The sequence below is a fragment of the Macrotis lagotis genome, chromosome X, assembly GCF_037893015.1.
Source record: "Macrotis lagotis isolate mMagLag1 chromosome X, bilby.v1.9.chrom.fasta, whole genome shotgun sequence".
NCBI classification, from domain to species: domain Eukaryota; kingdom Metazoa; phylum Chordata; class Mammalia; order Peramelemorphia; family Peramelidae; genus Macrotis; species Macrotis lagotis.
The window spans coordinates 34,531,414-34,554,426 of record NC_133666.1 but is presented as its reverse complement, the minus strand read 5'-3'; the positions used below and the strand labels follow the sequence as shown (position 1 = coordinate 34,554,426).

General features: G+C 38.5%; 1 protein-coding gene across 1 annotated transcript in view; it reads left to right on the top strand.

The window, feature by feature from the left end:
• The window catches only part of MCF2 (MCF.2 cell line derived transforming sequence), a 125,357-nt gene that overhangs the window by 78,472 nt on the left and 23,872 nt on the right, over window positions 1–23,013 (top strand). The window contains exons 12-19 of the mRNA XM_074201817.1: window positions 837–1,028; window positions 2,056–2,227; window positions 14,029–14,114; window positions 14,521–14,609; window positions 19,587–19,653; window positions 20,864–20,979; window positions 21,079–21,148; window positions 21,808–21,900. Of these exons, the coding sequence (XP_074057918.1) occupies window positions 837–1,028; window positions 2,056–2,227; window positions 14,029–14,114; window positions 14,521–14,609; window positions 19,587–19,653; window positions 20,864–20,979; window positions 21,079–21,148; window positions 21,808–21,900 (885 nt within the window). The remainder of the gene's footprint in view (window positions 1–836; window positions 1,029–2,055; window positions 2,228–14,028; window positions 14,115–14,520; window positions 14,610–19,586; window positions 19,654–20,863; window positions 20,980–21,078; window positions 21,149–21,807; window positions 21,901–23,013) is intronic.

Below are 23,013 nucleotides of genomic sequence, written 5' to 3'. Positions count from 1 at the left end.
TAGGAAATGGACCATAGTGTGTTGGCCCTTGGTGTAGTGGATAGATAACCAGTCTGGAAGTCGGGATGATCTGGGTTCAAGTGCTGTCTCTGATGTGTTCTGGCTGTGTAACTCTGGGCAAGTCACTCAATTTCTAGGCCGGAGAAGGTGCCAACCTGAATACCAGTGATATCACAGTTATAGTCCCTAATAATAATAATAATGATCATAACTAGCATTTACAGAGTATTTTAAGGTTTGCGAAGTACTTTCTATTAGCTATTATCATCCAATATTATTTATGAGGGTTTTTTGTGTTGCCTTCCCCCCCCCCAGACTGTAGGCTACAATGAAGGAGGGACCATACCTTACCTTAACTTTGTGTCTCCCTTCCCACCTAGTTTCAGGCTTGTACCCAAGAGGATCTTGACTAATAGATTTTGTTAATGGAAACAAAGGCATTTGAATCAATGAAGTGCCTTTTGTGTTTGGTCCCCATTATTTTCCAGTGATCAGTAAGCACAGGTCCCTCCCCAGGGGCATTGTGCAGAGAAATATATTATCTATGAGGTGGCTGACCAAGAACTTGGGCACTTGTGAGGGCACCTCTAGTCCTTGGTAGCCTTCTTTCCTGTTTTCTATCACTGTGTGTCACTTACAAAAAGACTTGGCTTTTTCTTTTCTTTTTTTGGGGGGGGAAGTGGGGCAGGTGTATTTTTTTTCCTTCTTCCATTATTGATTTAAGTAAAATATGCAACATGGAGCAGAACTGTAGAACAGATACCACTGCCCTGTTCATTTTCCTTACTGCCTGAATGGATGGATATATTCAATCTTGCTTCACTTCTCCCTGCCAGGCTCTCCTGTGCTGTGATGAGGGGGCCTACCTCCTTGCTAATCAGCCGATGGATAAATGCCAGGCAAAAGAAGGTGCTCAAAGAGCTCTTTATGACATCGAGAAGTTCCTTGATGTGACTCTCCCCAATTTAAAGTATGATCCTCGTGTCCTTCAGCTGGAATTTGAGGTCATTTTGACTCCCGAACTCAAGGTACAGTATGTGCAGTCAGAGCATAACTGGCCGACCAAGCCCTGGCCAGGTTACTCCAAGGGTGCCTTCTTCAATGGGAGCATCCCTATGGAGATAGAAGGAACTTGGAGGCCATTTAGCCTGCTCCTTCATTTTATAGATCAAGAAACTGAGGCCCAGGGAAATTGAAGTGACTTGCCCAAGGCCACACATAGGCTCATAAATTTAGTTAGGGAAAGTAGTCTTAATAGGGGTGTGGCCCCTCGATGTATCAGAGACAGACAAAAGTATACTCCAAATTAGAGGTAAGAGTATCTGTGCTGCTGAGGCTCAAATATGGACAGCTGACTCCTTTCTTAGTAGGGGCTGAAGCTGCCTAGTTAGATCTACTCTGGGGAGGAGTCAGGCCAGGGCCGAAAGAAAGCTTTTCTCCCTTTGATGGTGGAGAATTAAGATTGGACAGAGTCATTGTATCTACGTTTTCAAGCTCATCCTGTTGCTTATAGCTCTCCTTTCACATTTCTAAAACTGACCTAGAACTAGAAGAGATGTCAGAAGCCATCTTGTTCATTTCTCCCCCTTGTTTTACTGATTAGGAAATTTAGGTCCAGGTCATTTATATAATTGATGTCTTAATCCTTACTTGGAAAGAAGTCATCTGCCCCCAATCAGGAGGTCCATTGACTCTTCCAGTCTGGGGAGGAAAGACTTCTGTATTTTCTCTGAAATGAAGAACTAAGACTTCTCAGCCTACCCTGTTCTCCTTGCTCACTGAGTCTGCATCAGCCTTCTCAGGGTCACTGGCTTTCTGGTGGAAATATCAAGAGTTGTGGCTTTGTAGCCATGACGAGGCTTTACTACATTAATCTGCTTTACATTACTTTGCTCAAGGTTTCTTACTTGACGTATCTTAAGCCCTCAATTGAAATTCCTCCTTCTGGTGCGTGCTGTTCTGTTCTCTGGGGAGGTGATGGGGTTTGGGGAGCCTTCGTTTCGCTGATGATTTCCATCCAGTCCTTGATCCGGCATCTCATTTTGTGCTCTGCAGGCTCAGATCCAGGCTGTCCAAGTCAAACTGGAAAACATTCGCAGCATATTCCAGAACCGTCAGACTTGTTTCCGGAGGCTGACCGATAAGCATTCCCGGCCCATCCAACTTGTGGCACCCCGGCCCGAACACGCAGGCAGATCCAAATCGCCACTGTTCTCACCCAAACACGGTAAAATGGACTGTCCTTTGCTTATCACTATCTCTTGCTAACTTCTTAGCACAGATACCTTATAAAAATGTTTATGTGATTCCTTCCTTCATTTCCTTTTCTAATCCTGAAACATGGAAATCCTCAGGTTTGTTTAAATAGCCATATATTCAATTCAATTCAGTTCATACTAAGCACCTGCTGGGTCCTATGGTAGACACTGAGTTTACAAAGACAGTTCCTGCCCATGAATTGACCTTCTGCTAGAGGATCATGACATGCAAACAAGTAAGTGAATACCAAGTGTATTTAAAATAATTGGAATATCAAGTTTGTAGATGCCGCAAAGTGGAGAAGCGTAGGTAACGGACTATGTGATTGAGTCAGGAGCAAAAAGAACTTGATAAACTAGCAGGTCAGGATGACTCTGATAAGAGGCCATTCAGAATAGAGGTTATCTGAGACATCAGAAATTCAAGCTAATAAGTACAGGATGGGAGATGTACAGTTAGATCGTATTTTTTCCAGAAAAAGATCTGGGGCCTATAGTGGACTGTCAAAAAAACCTTAATACTAGGGATGGCTAGGTGGCACAGTGGATAGAGCACCGGCCCTGGAGTCAGGAGGACCTGACTTCAAATCTGGCCTCAGACACTTAATAATTACCTAGACTGTGTGGCCTTGGGCAAGCCACTTAACCCCATTGCCTTGCAAAAAAACCTAAAAACAAAAACAAACAAACAAAAAAAAAACCCCAAACCTTTAATGCCCCAGGAATAAGAAGCTGATAGCTTTTGTACAATATGCCCCTTTACATAGTAGATAGTTTATTGGGACAGAGTGATTGAAAGAGAATAGCATGTGATCACACCATAGAGGTTGCAAGGTTTGTCATCATCCAGAAGTATATTGACTGTTGGGATAATGCCTAATGGGTATGTAGTGTGGTGGAGTTTACAAAATGCTGCCATATCTAGTCTCCTGTGCTCTTTCCCACACAGACCAGTGAATTGAGCAGATTCTCTTTTGTACATTTTACAAAATGTACAAAATGTGAAACTGAAGTCCAAGGGAAATGATTGGTCCAAGATCACATGGAGCACTGACCAGCAATTCAGAGCTTGTGACTCTTAGTCCAGGGGTCTGTCCACTACAAAGCCTTTTTTGCTACCAAATCTCCAGACCTGGGCTTAGCAAATGAGCTTATAAATTCACCTTAGCAAGGGATCTTTTAACTCCCTTGTCTACCCCTTCTCCACCTTCCACCCTCCAGAAAGCTCCCAGGGAATAAAATAAACTGGGATTCCTTACTTCTTGTCTCGCAATTTTTTTTTTTAAATCCTGTTCTGTGGTTTGCACAGGCTGCTGGGTAGCCATTGGCATCACTGACGCAAGTACACGAGATGTCTGATAAATACTGCCGGTAATTGAATTGGCTGGCTTGTCTCAGCAGCTCCATACCCTGAAAAGGATTTGGTTGGGCTTGAGTGACTGAGCCTTTGGACCCCCATTTCTGTCCTTTGTTTTGGCAGCTGAGATATAGCCATTTCAATTTTGAGGACCTTGTAAAGCTGATGGAGATCAGCCTTGGCCTCTCTGTCTCTCTGTATCTGTGTGTGCCTCTCTTTGTGTCTCTTTTTCTCTCTCTCACTGTCTCTCTGTCCCTCTGTCCATCTTTCTCTCTGTCTCTCTGTCTCTCTGTCTCTCGTCTCTCTCTGTCTCTCTGTCTCTCGTCTCTCTCTCTCTCTCTCTCTCTCTCTCTCTCTCTCTCTCTCTCTCTCTCTCTCTCAGATTTCGCCTTGCTGAAGTTCCTCCCCCAACTTTGGGAAATAGCCTTTGGTCATTTGATCTATTTTCTTTCTCTCAGCCATGTTGATCTTATTTTCATAATAGTGTATTTGACTTAATTAGAATTTTTAATCCCTACCTAGGATCTCAGAGTACTTTTTTTTGGAAGAGAACAAAATTTTCCTGAATTCTGTTGGCAATGGTACTGCCCTCCCCACCCTCTCCCCCCGCCCCAGCCCATTCTGTTAGCAATTAGTTAACTTAGGAAAATTTTCCATAGAAAGTAGCTGAGATCCCTAACACAGAACTCTCACACTATCTAGCAATGGTGGACTGATTTCCACCTCAGTAGTATATCTCCAGTGCCATAAGATGGAAGAGATAAAGGAAATCATTTATCTGGTCTTTTGAGTCATCTGTCACAAAGTGAAATATGATGAAGGTTTCTGTTCTCCTGGAGGTGAATGTCTAGGAGACGAACCTTGAATCTCACAATTTCTGTGTCATCAGATGGTTCAGCAGCCATGGAGTATAATCCCTACCCCAGAAGAATGCCCACTATTTTTTTCAATTCAGGTAGCATTGATAAGATACTTATTGGGTACAGGGAACCATGATGGCCACTTGGGATACAGAGACAGGATGACATGATTTCCTCAAGGAGCTCCTATTTTGGGGGGAGGAACGAGGGGGGGTTCAAGAAGACAACTTTTACTACATTTCACAAGAGCTGTTTTTTTTTTCCCTAATGGGAGTGTGGGTGGGTGGGAGAGTGACTGGTCATGTAGATAAAGAGCATAGAAATTAAGAGAAGGCCCCTGAAGGCATCTTTTTTAAAAATGCAGTGAGGTTAAATAAAATTTTAAAAAATAACTAAAATTAAAAAAAATATTTTAAAGGGCAGCTAGGTGGCTTAATGGATTGAGCACTGGCCCTGGAGCCAGGAGAACCTGAGTTCAAATCTGATCTCAGGCACCTAATAATTACTTCACTGAGTGACCTTGGGCAAGCCACTTAACCCTCTTATCTTAAATAAATAAATTTCTTTTAAAAATTCAGAGAGGTAAGCCCATAATTATACTCAGAAAAACAGGACACCTGTGAAACCTATTGGTTAAAATTACATATATATGTATATATATGTATATATGTGTATATGTGTATATATAAATATATATATATATACTAAAAACAAACTATATATAATAGAAACATACAATTCATGTAAAATCCTACTTTTATTGTATGTTTATATAAATGTTAAGTTCAAAATAAAACTAAAACAAACATGTATACCAGTTAAGAAATATACAGTGCATACACAATAAAGAATATATTTAAAGGGACTATGTCACTCTTGAGTGAGACAACGAAAAAAGAAAGGTTAATTATAGGGGCAATGAGATGGCACAGTGGATAGAGCACCAGGCCTGGAGTCAGAAGGACCTGAGTTCAAATTTGGCCTCAGACACTTAATAATTACCTAGCTGTGTGACTTTGGGCAAGTCAGTCAACCCTATTGCAAGAAAGAAAGAAAGAAAGAAAGAAAGAAAGAAAGAAAGAAAGAAAGAAAGAAAGAAAGAAAGGGAGAAAGAAAGAGAGAGAAAGAGAGAGAGAGAAAGAGAGAGAGAGAAAGAGAGAAAGAGAGAGAGAGAAAGAGAGAAAGAGAAAGAGAGAAAGAAAGAAAGAGAAAGAAAGAAAAAGAAAGGGCTAATTATAGAAGCTAGTTACTTGAATTGAGTCTTGAAGGGAGCTAGGAAGTACCCATGAGGAGGAAGAGGGCAAGGATGAAGCCTGTGCAAATGCAGGAAAGTTGACTGTAATATTGTGACAAGGCATAACAAGTAAGTGAAGTTGACAATGATAGGCCATTGTGCATTTGCCTGGGGACTTTTACTAAAGGGTCATCTACCATTTCCCCAGGCAGCACAGTTGCTATTGTACAGCTCTAATTGTCAGGAAATTACTTTTCTGGCATCAGACTTTGCCACTTTATGACTTCTACCCATTATGACTCTTGGTTCTGCTCTTGGGGGTTATGCAGAACAAATCTAAGGGGTTAAGATGGGTCACAATTAACTGATGCCTATTTTAATATAGGAAATACATATGTGAGTGATCTGGAAACCCATTCATAGCCTGGCAGATAAGTTGTTGAGTGTTACAGGCTCAGAGAGGCTATACATACCCATGGTCAAGTAACTAGCATATGTCAGAGCCAGAATTTGAATCCATGTTCTTTTGTTTTAAATTCAACATATTTTAAGAGGACTAGACCTTTGATTTCCTCAATCTAGGGAAGTTTCAGTGAAGAAACTCCTTTTACCATTCTGGAAATCTTAAGACACTTGCCTGGCCATTAAGAGTTGAAGTGAGTTGTCCAGGTCCACACAGCCATTATGTGACAGAGTGGGCCTTGAATTCATTTATTCTCAATTCTAAGGTCTATCTATCTATCTTTCTATCTACTATGCCAGGTAAAATCTCATTTTAGATACTAAGTCTATTTATTTAATAAATTAGTTACGTGATAATTTTATATGTTGCTTATTCTCTTAATAGTTCATATTCAGAAACTTAAAAGTATTCTGGTCCTCTTTCTAGATTCAAAAGATGGTAGATTGTTGTTTGTGCTTAACTAATGAGATTTCAAAAACTAAGTACTATCAGGAAGCAATATGCTGGTAAATATTGAGATTTTTTTGAGGACATGGAAATAAAAATTTTTTCTCTCCCAAATACCATTCTTTATTCTGGAAAGAAGACAAACACCACTTTCATTATGCTATGTAATCTTCTGAAAGTAATGTGGCTAAGAGAGATGAATTAGCTTTAAAGTTTAGGACAGTTTGCATGACTCCAGTGGGGATGTTGGCAATTTGTTTGACTATCTTCTCCCTGTCAATGATATATTGGCCATTTGTAGCTAACATTGCTTCAGGAAAGAGCTATGTTGTTGGTGACTTCATGACAAGAAAAAGTGTGACAGGGAGAATTGTTAGTAAAGAAAATGTCTCAGGGTTGAGATAGGGCAGTACTTTAATGCTTTGATGGAGCTGGAATCCTGTCCATGTGGGTATGCATTGGTATAGAATGCAGAATATTCACACCTTTTCATACTGTGTAATTCTTCTCCATGTTCTCTTAAAACCTCCTCCCCCAAGGTTCTTCCCATCATGCTAGAAGTTTTCCTTTAGGTCTTTTTTTAGGTTTTTGCAAGGCAAATGGGGTTAAGTGGCTTGCCCAGGGCCACAGAGCTAGGTAATTATTAAGTGTCTGAGGCTGGATTTGAACTCAGGTACTCCTGACTCCAGGGCTGGTGCTCTATCCACTGTGCCACCTAACCACTCCTTCCTTTAGGTTTTTTTAATAATTTGTAGATAGTTATGTTATAATTGGGCTGTCCACTTGTTACTCTTGCCATAATTGGCCCACCTACATTTCAATTCAGCTATGTCCTCGAGTGGGTCTTTTTTTTGGGGCCACTATTTCTGCAGGAGTCACTTTTAGCAACGTGCTACAGCCTGCTTACATATGCTATATGGTTCTCTGTAGTCTTGTAGATCATTATAATAATAAAATATTCTTGTGCTTCATATACTTAGCCACAAATGCTGTTCTAGTGGGTATAAGGTGTTATCCTGTATCTCATTTTCCATTTGGCCAATTCTTTTTAAGCCGTTACTTTTTTTCAAATTGTTGAATTTTTTCCATAATTTTCTTATATCATTCTCATTTCTTTTTTATTATATAAATAGTTTATTTGCTTTTCCAATTACATACAGTGGTAGTTTATACCAATTTTTTTTGCAAAGTTTTGAGTTTTATAATTTTTAGAAGGCAATCTGATATAGGTTTTACATTTGCAACCATGATGAGCATAGATCGAAATTGAATGTGTTATGAGAGAAGAATCAGATCCAAAAGGAAGAAAGAAAACATTAGAGATAGTAAAATTACATTTTACATAAAGCAACTTTTTAAAAATTGAAAATAATCAACTTTAGTCTTCACTTCAACTCCATAGTTCCTTCTCTGGATATAGACGGAATTCTCCATCCCAAGTCCCCCAAGATTGTCTCTGACTATTGCAAGGATGGAATGAACAAGTCCATCATAGTTGATCAGCCCCTCATGTTGTTGTTAGTATGTATAATGTTCTGGTTTTGCTCATTTCACTCAGCAGCATCTCGTGGAAGTCTTTTCAGCCTTTTCTGAAATCGCATCTCTCATGATTTCTTATAGAACAAGTGTTCTATTATATACATATACCACAGTTTGGTCAGCCATTCCCCAATGGATGGGCATCCCCTCAATTTCTAATTCTTTGCCATTATAAGAAGACTGCTATGAATATTTTTGTACATGTGGAATTTTTACCCTTTTCCATGATCTCTTCAGGATGCAGACCCAGTAATGGTATTGCTGGATCAAAAGAGATTGCACATTTTTATTGCCCTTTGGGCATAATACCAAATTGCTCTCCAGAACGGATGGATCAGTTCACAACTCCACAAACAATGTATTCATCACTCTCATTTCTTTACCCAATTTTTCTTCTGCCTGTTTTACGTGTTTTAAAGCTCCTTTTTGAGCTCTTTCATGAGTTCTTTCTGGACTTGAGACCACTCCCCCTTTTACTTTGGAGTTATCCTCCTAGGTGTTTTGATATTTTTTGTCTTCTTCTGAGTTTGTGTCTTGATCATCCATCACCATAATAACTTTCTATGGCCAGACTCTTGTTTGTTATTGGTTTTTGCTCATCTTTTTTGGCCTTTTTTCTTTCTTATAAGTTTGCATTCTGTACCCAGAGTGGAAGGGGTATTGTGTCAGGCTTCTTGTGCAAAGGACTGCTATTTATCTGGTGCTGCACTGATGTTACCCTAAAGTCCGTGGGGGACTCTCAGATCTCATGCTGCACTGAGGGGACTAGGTAGGGGTATGTGACTGGTACTATTGGCAGCTGTAGAGGTCTGCCAGTTTACCTAGCTGAGTCAGGGTTCTAGTGCAGGTTCTTGGCATGTGCAGAGACCAGCAGGGTGTTTCTGTGTTGTCTTGGGGAGACATTGAAGTATGCAGTGATCTGGCCACTGGAGGTTGCCTCTTTGTCCTGGGCTACACTGAAGCATGTGGAAGTTCTCAGAGCTGGAATCTGCCCATTCCCCTGACTTTGTTGAGACACATTAGCTGCATAGGTGTTGGTATTTGTCTACTCCATCACAGTGGGATTCAGAATCTACCACTGGTTTGCTGATGTGAGGCTTGTTCCTGTCCTGGACTGTACTCCCCTTTTACCTTAGTGAGAGCCCTATCCTGCTCATCCGCCAGGTTTCTTGGGCTGAAAGACTGATTTATCATGTCTTTTTGCTGGTTCTGCTATTCCAGGAGGATTTTTGGGAACACTTTTTATCCTTGTTTGGAGGTGAATATGAGAGAGAGTTATGGAGATTTACTGCTTTCTCTACCATCTTAGCTCCCAGACATTTGCATGATGTTATCTTAAAGATATCTATTTTCTTAAAGATATCTATTCTCTGATTATTAGAAAGTTTAAATATCTTTTCTTGTACTTATGAAATATTTGTATTTCCCTCTTCATAAATTATCTTTTCATTCCATTTCACCACTAATAATGTTTGTCCTTCATTTTTGAAGAAGACCACGGCATCAGAAAGGTGATGCCATGACAAGCACATGAATTGGATTTGAGTGAGTGTACTAAGTTACCAGCCCCACTTTCTCCTCCAGAGTCATCTGGGTCCAGTGGCCAGATATGAATCAGGACCACTAGAGTGGCCCTGGGATGTGAGGCAATCAGGGTTAAATGACTTGCCCAAGGTCACACAGTTAGGAAGAATCAAGTTTCTGAGGCCGAATTCCAACTCTCATCCTCCTGACCCCAAGGCCAGTGCTCTATCCACTGCGCCACCTAGCTGCCCCATTTCACCACTTCCTTTGGGAAGAATGTATTCTTGGTCAGTAGATAGGCAGCATTTCTTTATAGATTTTGGATATTGGAGATGTATCCGATATATTTAATGCAAAGAGTTCCCCACTCTATTTCTTTAATTTTAATTTTAAAGATGTTTTTTTTTTTTTGCTTGTGACTCTTTTAACTTTATAAAATAAAAACCATTTATTTGAACTTCAGTGAGTTCCTAAATGGGAATGATACAAATATCTTCCCTCTGTATTATTGGGACATATATTTTCATCATCATCATTGTTATTTATTCTGGTTTTTTTGTGAATTATTTTTATGTATTTGGGACCCTGATGCAATAAGAGTTTATTGTGGAGTATGATGGGAGGTGAATTTCTTTTGTTCACATGGCCATCCCATTATACAAATAATTTTTTTGAATTGTGGTTCTATTTGCTGGTGGTTTTTGAATGTGGGCTTATCAAATATGGATCTTTTATATCTTTCTGACTTTATTTCTGGGTTCTTGAATCAGCTTCATTCATTTATTTCAATGTCGTTTTTATATTTATTGCTTTTGATATCTAGTAGTGCTAGCCCCCCTTGGGAAAATTATTTCTTAGCTTTTGATATACTTATTCATTTATTTTTCCATATGAATAGGGTCAGCACTTTAATTCTATGAAATAACCTATTTGTATTTAGTTGGGTATTGTTTGGTGGTGTGGTGGATGGTACACTTTGATTTCAAGGCAGAAAGATCTGTGCTCACATGCTGCCTCAAATACTTACTAGCTTAGTGACCATGGACAAGTCATTTAACCTCTTTCTGCCTGTTTCTTCACCCAGAAAATGGGACAAAAATAGCATCTACCTCCTAGTTTTGTTATAAGGATTGAATTAAATAAAATATGAAGAAGGCTTTGCAAAAACTAAAAGTACTATATGAATATTAAGAATTATTACATCTACAAGTTAGTTTGGACATTTTTATTTGATTTGTTATCCCTGTCTTGAGCAGGCCTGTCCCTTTTTTTGTTCAGTTCTTTGTTTATTTTTTTTTTTGGGGGGGGATTCTTTATTTAAGCTTTTAAAAATCAGTTTTATTTTCAGTTCTGAATTTTCTCCCTCTTACTTCTATATATCCACCCCTCAACAAGAAAACCAGAAAAATAAAATCTATTACAAATAGCCAAACAAAATGTATTCAAATCATTTTGGAACTGCTCTTTTATGTGACTCAATAAAATTGCATAAAATATTTTTGGTTTTACATTAACATAAAGGATACTTCTGGTTCCCTTTGGCTCTTGGTGGGAGACGATAGAAATGATCATTATTTTTGTGGATTTTTTTTGTATTTTTCCACTTTACCTTACTGTAGAAAAGCTCTTTCTCACAAATGAAGACTGTTTTTTGTTTGTTTGTTTGTTTGTTTTTTCAAGGCAAATGGGGTTAAGTGGCTTGCCCAAGGCTACACAGCTAGGTAATTATGAAGTGTCTGAGGCTGGATTTGAACTCAGGTACTCCTGACTCCAGGGCCGGTGCTCTATCCACTGCGCCACCTAACGACCCCACAAATGAAGACTCAAAGAACCACAGAGAGTCAATTGATTTAATCAATTCAGTATAAACAAACAACCCTAAACCAAAACCAGCGGAATTGGGACTGTTTGACTTCAGGTAGAATATTGAACACTGAATTTTGGAAGTATCTTCCCAGTGGGGATGGGCATGAATAGAATTAAATATGGTTTGGGTCCACCTTCCTTTACACATGACAAGATTTCCTGAAAGATTGTTTATACATTGGATATCTGTCACTGGAACCATCTGAAGCTAAAGCATTATATTTAGGGGAAGCTAGGTGGCTCAGTGAATAGAGCACCGACCCTGGAGTTAGGAGGACCTGAGTTGAAATGTGACCTCAGATAATTAAGAACCTAGATGTGTGACCTTGGGCAAGTCACATGACCCTGTGGCCTTGCAAAAACCAAAAAGAAGAATCATATTTAAAGTTAATAATTATTCTCTAACTTGTCATTGTTGTGCTTTTGAATCTGTTGTTGGACTTTCATTGAACAAGGCCCATTTACTCTCTGAGAAATAGGTTTAATTCTTCTTTAAACAAAGAAAATAAAGGTGATTTGGTCTAGTAGAGTGTTGGGTTTGGAGTTAAGATGTCCTGGGTTCAAATTCTACTTTTGACACTTCTTAGCTTGTGTAGTCCTGGACAAAGTGATTGGTCTGTCTACAAGCATTTATTAAGTGGGAAAAGCAATCCTGATTTTCAAGGAGTTCATAGTCTGTGGGAGAAGATGATCTGCAAAGAGTTATTTACAAACCATATACATATAAATTGGGGATATCCTCAGAGGGAAGGCACTAACATGAAAGAGGACCTGGAAAGGCTTCTTGCAGAAGGGATAGGATCTTAGCTGAGACTTAAAGGAAAGCAGGGAAGTGAACAGCTGGAAGAAAGAGAACATTCCAAGTTAGAAGGATAGTCAGTGAAAAGGTGTAGAGTTGGGAGAAGGAGTGATTATGTAATCACCAAGAAAGTCAGTGTTTCTAGATCATAGAAGACTGGAGATGTAGGGAAAACAAAGGATTGGGAAAGACTTTAGAAGTCAAAAAAGAGGAATTTCTATTTGTTCCTGGACATAACAGGGAGCCCATGGAGTTTATTGACTAGGTGAGTGTTATGATCAGACTTGCCCTTCTAGAAGATTTCTTTTGTAGGTAAGTAGAGGATAAACTGGAGTGGGGAGAGATTGACTGGGACACTATCACTGCTGAAGAGTCAAGTCACGAAAGGATGAGAGGGCCTTCACCTGTCAGAGGAGAGCAGGGGACATCTATGGGAACTGTTGTAAAGGTAGAAACAACAGGAGGCAGTAACCTATTGGATGATTAAGAGTGCAGCATCATGGGTAACACCTAGATTGTAAACCTGGGTTCTTTGGACAGTGGCAATGCTTAATATGGTAATAGGGAAACTTAGAGGCTGGAAGAGTTTTGGGGGGTGAGGAGAGATAATGAGTTCAATTTTGGACATGTCAAGTTTAAAATGTCCATGGGACTTCGGTCCTACATGACCAGTAGGCAATGGGATAATGCATGAAGGGTTCTGAAAATCATCTTCATGGGGATGTTGAATCCATGGGAGCTGATGAGATCATCAAATGAGATCAGATTAATAAGTTCAATTATTAATAAGGTTCATACAACTGTCATGCTACTGTCTAGGATGGATGTGCTTGGTTATGGGTAGGTTGTGATCTGCCTCATTGAGAGAACTCACACGCTGTGAATCCAAAATGCTGATGAAATCATAGATCCTTTTCATTGTCATGCAGATAATGAGACACTATGGAAAGAACAATATGCTTGGGGTTAGGAAACCTCTGTTCAAATTCTGCCTCAGATGCTTATTAGTTTTATGGCCCTAGAGACCTCACTTAATATCTGTGGACCTCACAATTCCTTAGGACTTATCTTCTACATCATAAATGAATTATTATTTGAAATGGGAAAGAGAATTTCTATGTTGGAAAAAACCCCAGAGACTTTACTTTTCATGTAAATAGAACCAGTGAGTTATGGTGTATAGAGAACCCAAGCCAGAATTACCCATTGGTTTTTTAAGAACTCAAATTGGCTGAATACTAGCCTTCCTGGAAACCTGAAACTTCCAGGATCCAGTCTTGGTTGTTCTAGTCACTGGCTGTTAGGGAGTATTTGGTCTAGTTATTTAAGCTCCCTGCCTTTGCCAAATCATTTTTAAGATGATCCTAATAATTGTGGAAGCTTTTATGCAGATTGAGATTGTAAGAGGGTGAGTGCTGATTATTCAGCATTTTTAAAGGCCTCTAAGATATTGTACTATTATTAGGTGAGATTGAGACCCTACTCCAGCTCATCTGATGGTTCATTTACCTTGCAAGATTCTGATTCCTTTTAGAATTAAGTCCCAAATCTTATGAAACTCCTCTTCAAATCATTGTTCTGAGTGATCTCTTTGAAATAGGATTCATGGGATATATCTATTTCAGTATTTATATTAAAGTCAAATGAATGATTCTCACATTTTTCTTTCTTTTTATTGAAGGGATGGATTTTAATTCTTCTTTGAAATTCTCCTTTGATCTCTCTCTTCCTGGGAAGAAATCAAGAAAAAATCAGAACTCCCGAAAAGTAAGAAACTTTGCTAATACATTTTATAGTCAAGCATTCGAATCCCGTATCTGACACTTGCTGATTGATTGATCCTAGGCGAGTCATTCAATCATATCTGAACTGCAAGCAACTTTCTCTCATTATAGAGGGTTATGATCAGTATCAAAGAGGAAGAGAATGTTCTGGATGTTCTGAAATTGACTGTTTAATCACAAGTCATTGGTTTGCCATTAGTGAACATGGTTTCATAAAGTTGCAGACTATTGATATCTTGCAACTTATATTTAGGCAGGAATGTTGTGAAAAATGGATGTTACTGACTTAGGTGAAGACCTAATTTGAAACAAATGGTGTGATTGATTTTTCAGCTACTCATCTGCTTTTACTGTAAAACTGATAAGTATTGCTTTCAAATGTCTTCTAGATTGAAGTGATGCATGATTATCAAGAGAAGAGAAATTCTGTACAGTACATTATTTCAGACAATGAAGACAATTTGAATGTGCTTAAAAGGTATTGTACCCCTCTGTCCTGTCCCCCTTCCCCCCTTCCCACTTCTATCATATCCACTTTAACAGAGAGAAGTTACTTGGAGATTGAGAGACAATATGATGGAATGGAAAGTTCATTGGATTGGTAGTCTGACTATCTGGGCTCAAATCCTAGCTTGCCTGTGTACTTTTTATAGGACCTTGGAGGATTTTCTCTGTTAAATTGTTCTCTGTGTGTGTGTGTGTGTGTGTGTGTGTGTGTGTGTGTGTGTGGTGGGTATGTGTGTGTGTGGAGAAACAGAAAGACAGAGACAGAGACATGTGGGTAGGGAGAAAGAGCACACTATACCAGGACACTGAGGAACTGGATTTTTATTCCAATATTCTCATTTGTGAGGTTGTATGAGTGAGGTCAAGTCATTTCCCCTTCTTAAACTGCTCTTTCCTTCTCTGTAAAATGGAAAAAAAATAATACATTCCCTAGCCATCTCATGTACTTGAAAGCACTTTGGAAACCATCAAATGCATAGAAAATAGAAGGTGATACTATTTTGCAGATCCTGCAAAAATTGGTGTTTTTATAATGATATAAGTATCCCAGGCTAAGAATATAAAGACATTTTACTACTACTACTACTACTACTACTACTACTACTACTACTACTACTACTACTACTACTAGCAATAATAAAAATCCATATAGTCATGATGCTTTAAGAGCACTTTGCAAACTCTATTTCCTTTGATCTTCCCAGCTCTGCCAGCTTGATGATGTTGCTGTCTCCTAAGTGGTGCAGTAGATAGAGTACCAGATCTTGGAGTCAAGAGGACCTGAGTTCAAATCGAGCCTACTAGTTGTGTGACCTTGGAAATGTCACTTTACCTCGATTGTCTCACATCAGGGACCATCTCCAATTGTCCTGATTCAAATCTGGACACTGAACCCAGAGGACTCTGGAGGAGGAAGTGAGGCTAGTGACTTAGCACAGCTCCCCTCACTCAAAACCAATACATGTGCATGTCATGGCATTATCTCTGGTGTCATGGTCTTCTTTGAGAATGAAGGACAAAGAACAATTGCAATTTCCATTTTACAGATAAGAAAATGAGACTCAGGGAGGTTAAGTGACTTGGCCAGGGTCATAGAGGTAGTAAGTTTCTGAATTGAGACTTAAAAATACTCAAGAGATAAAGTTCTCGGGGGTCAAAGTGAGAAATTACATTAAAGTATTATTCATGCTAGGCAGAAGAAAAATTTTAATTCATGTTATCTTGAAAATCAATTTTAACTAAGAGTCTGCTTCAAAAGCTCTACTACCATTGTCTTCTAGCAAGTTTCTAAAGCAGGCAGAGGATCTATCCACTCAATGTCACAGAAAATTATCAAGTGACAGAGACATGGGGCAGGGGGCGAATTGTGCTTAAAACAATCATTGAAATGGTGAGAGAATTAAGGGCACTACATTTTCGGTAGTCCTGATGAGTAATGTCACTACTGGAAGGGTCTTAAATACTCATGTCTAACATAGACTCTTAGATAGTTTCCTTGGAAATAGAGAGCTTAGGTAATCATGGAAGGTCATGCAAGATGTATGTGTCAGAGACAAGTTTTAAATTTAGGGCTTCCTGGTTCTAAGGCTGTGTTCTAGAGTCAATTCATACTAGCTTGTGAGATCTGCCTGTTAAAGTCATTATTATGAACATTCACACCTCAGAAATTGGCAAATACCCCAAATTAGGGCTAGATATATTATTCTGTTGATTATTTAGACCAGTGATTTCAAACATGTAGCTCATAGCTGCAATGCTACTGAGGGTGGCCTGAACCAGATTGAAATATAATTGGGGGGGGTGGCTAGGTGGTGTAATGGATAAAGCACCAGCCCTGGAGTCAGGAGTACCTGGGTTCAAATCCGGTCTCAGGCACTTAATAATTACCTAGCTGTGTGGCCTTGGGCAAGCCACTTAACTCCATTTGCCTTGCAAAAACCTATACATATATATATATATATATATATATATATGTATATATATATATATATATATAATTGGGAATTATTTAACAAGATAAATAAAAATATAATGAAGCATAGATGACATTACCTTTTAAACTAAGTCAATATGAGGTCTACAGGGATGCTTATGAATAGTTTATTAGCCCTGTTTCAATTGGAGTTTGATACCAGTAGTCTCAACTTCAGAAAGTAATGGTGAAAGCATTAATAATTAGATTAAACATGTCGTGCAGACATTTTTTCAGAGAGATAGTTGTTAAACATTTATTGTAACAGAGCTGACCAACCCTCTAGCCACTTTTGTATTGCCTCTCTGAGAGAAATAAATGTAGGAAAAACAATTCTATTGTCCAGAAAAATTTTAGTATTGCTGTGATAATTTTTCGGTGAATTCTTTAGCTACTTAAATTTTTAAGAGATTTTATTGCTGCCTTCAAAACCCACACAGACATTTCTGCATATATGCCTTCCTCTTCCCCTCCCAGGGCAGTTTCCCTTGTGACAAAGGAAAAAATCAATCAAAACCAACTAATCAACATATCAACTTCATCTGACAACGTAGGCAGTAGTCTTTATTCTCAGCCCCCTCCTTCATAAGGAAGGATGTCAATTTCCATTGTTAAAATTTGTATAGATTGCATATTTTTCCCTGATTCTGCACACTCCATTTTACATCAGCTGATTCAAATCTTCCCATGTTTCTCCTAGGTCTCATTTTCATTGTTTTGTAACACAGTGTTATTTCATTAGGGACTGCTAGTTGGCTCTGTGGGTATAACTTTGAGTCTGGAGTCAGGGAGATCTGAGTTCAAATTTGGTCTCAGACATTTACTAACTGTGTGAACGTGGATAGACCACTTTAAATGTTCATTTTGGTTTCCTCATCTGTAAAATAAGTTGGAGAAATAAATGGCAAAACCACTCCATTATCTTTTCCAAGAAAACCTTAAAAGGAATCATGGAGAGCTGGACGTGACAGAAATGATAGAACAATGCATTTTTTATTACATTATTATACTGAAATATTTAGTTAACAACTCATCAATGAAAAACCATGTTGTTTCTAGTTCTGAGCTTTTACAATCCATATTACTGTGAATATTTTGGTATATATCGTACCTTTATTTCTATCTTTGATTCCTTTGAGAAGCTTTTGCATAAACTGACAAAACCCCAAGAAGACTGATGAGTTGTAGAAAGATTGGACATACTGATGCACTGCTGGAAGAACTATGAGTTGGTCTATCCTGGAAAGTAAATTAGAATTATACAAAGAAAATGTCTAAAATATTCATATCATTTGACTCAAAGATCCTGTGACTAATCATAGACCCCAAAGGTGTCAATGACAAAAAAAGACCCATATATACTAAAATATTTATAGCAGAATTCACTGCTTAGGGAGTGGTGAAGTCAACTATATGATGACTAATTGGAAAGAACAAAAATGAGTGTCCTTGTCCCCAAAGAAGAGATAGGAGGAAGTACCTTGCCCTTCTCCTCTGGCTTGTTTAAAGAGGAAAGAGATATGGATATGTCACTCATGCATATAAGATCAAACTTTTTAATTTGTCAGTTAGTTTTGCTGAACTTTGTTTGCTCTTAGTTTTTATTCTTTAGTATTAGTGATTGACCAAGAGAGTGTTTATGGAAGGAGGAGTTGATGCACCAGAATTGGTGATGTAAAAGCACAATATATCAATACAACTAGAATAAAAAGGAGGGGAACTTTGTATTACCTATCTATGACAAGATATATGGGGTATTAACACAAATATAGGACCAGGAGCTATTCTTTCATAGATAAGAGATCAAAGGAGATGGACAAGAAATTTTGAATAGAAATGCAGACCATTAACAACTATTTGAAATATTTCTACAAGTTACTAAAAATAGGATAAATGCCAATTTAAATAATTTTATGGTTTTACCTCATACCTAGGAAAGTGGCAAAGATGAAAAAAATGATCTCTATTGGAGTGACTGTAGGAAGACAGACATTGTTGATGGCATTGTAAATTAACTCATCCAGGCACTTTGGAAAGCAATTTGAAATTGTGTGAAAAAAAATGACTAAAATTTTATAATCAGTTTTTTTAAAGATTCTACTTTGGAGAATAAGGATCAGACTTTATTATAAATAAATCATTATTGTATAGATAAAAAAAGAAGATAGGGCCAGTCATTTTAATAAGAGAAAGGTATTCTAGATGATTCATTGTTATTATCAAGCCATCAGGAGAACTGGAGTTCTCCTTGTTCATTGGGTAGGCTGCCCTTACCCATAGTAAATTTATGAGAAGACATAGATGGATGGGCAGGCATTGATGGTTTTCAGCTTGTATCATTGGAGGGACTGTGCACACACATACATATATGTCTATCTTGTGATTATGCATGTAGATCCATTGGAATATTGAAGTACCTAGAGCTGGAAGGGGCCTTGAAGACCATCTAACTCAATTCCCTTATTTTATAGAGAAAGAAGAAGGCCTAGAGAGGGGAAGTGACTTACTTAAGGTCATCCAGTTAGTAAGGCCTCAAATCCAGTTTTCTGTGCTTCAAATTCACTCTTTGCTAATAATTTTTTTTTAAAGAAAATTGATGTTTTTGAGTCTCCAGAATAAATTTTTAAAAATCATTTGATCTGGTTCAAGGGTTGGGAGAATGAACAGTGTTTAGCTTAGAAATCTTGTAGCAAGATTTCAGTAACTGATGTTTCAACCCAAAAGGACTTAATATTTCACTTTGACTAAAAGCACGAGCAGGTGTTTTGTCTGTGCTGGTTCTTCTTTCTTAAAATAAAGGCAGCTTAGATCATCTGATTCTCATTTGACAGCACAATTCTGACTGATGTACGATGGCAATTGTGTTTTTATGCACTTACCTACCTCATAGGGTTTATTTAGGTTTTTATAACCTTAAATGACCAAAGAAATAGAGATTCTAGTAATTAAAGGTGTTTTTTTCCCTTTTCTTCCCAGCCATGTTATAAATGAGTTAATTGAGACTGAGAGGGTATATGTGGAAGAGCTGTTCACTGTCTTGGTGGTAAGTGCCATTTGTATTTCAGTCATTTCCCTCCCCTCCTCCCCCTTGTCTGAAATCAACAATGTCTCAAAAGTCTTGTCGCTTTAAGTTATTAAATCTTAAAACTGCAGTGCTTTTACATACTGTCTCATTTAATCTTCACAATAGCTAAGTGAGGTAAGTAGTCCTGATAATGTTATCCCATCTTTGATTTTGTAGGCAAGTCCTAAGGAGGTGTCTAATACTCAGAAAAATTAAGCGGCTTGCCCAGGGTTACATAACCACTAAGTGCTTGGGGTAGGATTCGAATCCAGACCTGGATTCGAATCCTACTTTTTTGATTCCAAGTCCTGCCCTCTAGCAAGGCTGCCTTGATGTTCATATTCATTCTAGACTAAATTGTTACTAAGTGTATGTCAACAGGATGTTTCTTTTATGTTGAACTCTGATCCAATCCAATTCCACAAGTGTTTAATAAGGGCTTATATGCCAGATGCTAGAATACAATTTTCAAAAAGAACAGGAGCTCCTACCTAAAAGAGTTAACAATCAAATGATGTTAAATTTGTTTCAGTGCTTTAAGGTTTATAATCATATTGTATATGCTCATTTGGCTCTAACTGTAACCCTGAGAATTAGGTAGGGATGGAATATCATTGTCCCCATTTGTGTGGATGAGAAATTTTGAAGCCCACAGAATTGAAAGAATTTGTCCAAGCCATGGCCGAACTAGATAAAACTTACACGTGAGTCATCTGAACCCCAAGTCCAGAACCATTCTCATCACACATCATGATCCCTAAGGTACCAACCACAATAAGCTACTCTATGTCTGAAAGAACTTCTCTCTTACATAACGAACTCAGCCTAAAGTAAGAGCCTGGCTTTACTCATTCAGCCAGCATATGTTCTAATAATGATGACCCAGGAAGTCCAAAAGACAACAGTATAGACATGGATGTCAATGGAAAGTTGCTCAAGACACTTTGTGGAATTAATAGGCTCACGGGAGGGAGGAAAGAACACTGAACTGGAGTTAGGAAAGTCTCACGTTCTGTCCCTGATGCTTAGCAGCTTTATGACCTTGAGGAAGTTACAACCTTTCTGAATCGCAGTTTTCTCATCTGTTAAAATAAGAACAATAATACCAATAAAGGTGAGGAATGACAAAATTGTTAAGCAACGGAAGGTCTGACCTTAAAAAATTGATGCCTATTTTTGGATTGGCCAGGGCTACCGAGAGGAGATGGACAACCCTGGGATGATAGCACTTATGCCACCTGCCCTGAGAAACAGGAAGGACGTTCTCTTTGGAAACATGCCTGAAATCTATGAATTCCATAACAAGTATGTCAATGATGAATCAGGCATTCTTAACTTCATAGAATTGTTTTCTCTCTTATATACAATGGAAGAACTGTCTGGTCTTCTCTAAACTTTTCACAGGATTTTTCTGCACAGCCTGGAAAGCTGTCTTGAAACACCACAACGCGTGGGATTTTGTTTCCTGGAAAGGGTTGGTTAAATCACTTTTCATTTCCCAATATAGTTTCCCCCTCCTACAAAATCATGCCTTAAAAGAGAACTTCTTGACTTGGGAGTTCTTAGGCCCAGTTAGCTTCCAAGTTCGAAGATTCCTGCTTTGCTGTTCCAAGGGACCCCAGTTGGTCTCGAGAATCTAGGGTTCTGTTTGTATTTGAGCTATTGTGAGTATGTTGTCCTTTGTTAAAGCAGAGACCTTGACTCCAGGTGGCATGTTCTCCTCAAATGTATGTTCTTGGAAACCCAGATCTGAAAAACAATCTTTAATTGCAAAGCCACTAAGGTAGAAAGGCATGGAAAACAAGAGTTTACTCCTGAGAGTCATAGAAAATGTATTGGTTTTTTAAAAATCACTAAACCCATCTGGGGAGATCATTTTCTAGATCTAGAGCTGGAAAAGACCTTAAAGGCCATCTAGTCCCCCCCTTCATTTGACAGAGGGAGAAACTGAGACCCAGGCAGGGAAAAGGACTTAACAAAAGTCACACAGTTAGTGTCATTTCATCGTGATGTAGTAGAGAATGGGCCTGTTCTCCACAGGTATTAACGTACCTCCACACGTGCTTTTAATCTTGCCTTGTGATTAATCCATTGGGAAAATACCGACAATATTGCATTTTCTTTCTCTCCCAGAGAATTGATTTTCAGATCTATGAGAAGTACTGTCAGAACAAACCCAGGTCGGAACTGCTTTGGAGGCAGTGCTCAGAAAGCGCCTTTTTCCAGGTGAGTGTTGTTTTATTGAGGAGGGCGGAAAACTGGTGAGTTATGCTAATTCTTCCTAGAATTTTGCTGTTAGACTTATCCCACATGTAATACACATAATAAATTGAATGCTCAAAGGTTCGGGGTTGGTGGATCCAACCTCTTTATTTTACAAATGAAGAAATTAAGATTAAGTGACTTGCCCAAGGTCATATAACCAGTTAGAGGTCGATTTGAATCTAAGTTTTCTGGACTTTGAGTTTCTCATTTTCTCCATTATACTGTACTGAGCATGCAAGAGTGCTCCAGTTTGTTGATTGCCTAATTTTTTCCTCCATCCATGTAAGCTATCTTTATTTTGCAAACTGCCCTCTAATCTTTTCAACTGGTCCAAACGATCTGTCTAATTGGAAGTCCCCACAACTTCAGACCCAAGGTTGTGGTCATGCTGTCTAGTGATAGTATGACAATAGCCTAAAGAAATCTAGTGCCAATGATGTGGGTTATGTTTTCCTGTTTCTTGAAAAAGTCCTTTACGCACATCTCATGTGATTTCTTTTCAACTCAGACTAGTTTTTTCCCAGGCCTATGGCCTATGGAACCCATACTCATTTGCATTAATGTCTTAGGAAATGTTTTCATGTTAGTCTCCAGTCCATCTTTCTTTCCCTAAATGTTTTTTTCCCCTTTTATACATCTTTTTAACATACCCAATTCAGGACTAATGAACCTTTTAAAGTGTAAATGATTCAGTAAGCTTACTGCTTTTTAGGGCTATAGAATTTAAGGGCTTCCCTCCACCACATTAATGGGATCATTTCCAGTCTCTTGTAAACTGTCTTAAACACACTAAACTCTTATGCCATCTGGGATGTTGTCTGGTTTCTTTCTCTTTTTCCTCTTTCTCTTATTTGAAGCTTCACAGATATACACATTTTTGAACTTGTCATTTAACAAGTGGCACTTTTAGGAGCGGCTAGGTGGTGCACTGGATAGAGCACTGGTCCCTGAAGTCAGGAGGACCTGAGTTCAAATCCAGCCTCAGACACTTAATAATTACCTAGCTGTGTGGCCTTGGGCAAGTCACTTATCCCCGTTTGCCTTGCAAAAACCTAAAATAAAAGTGGCACTTTT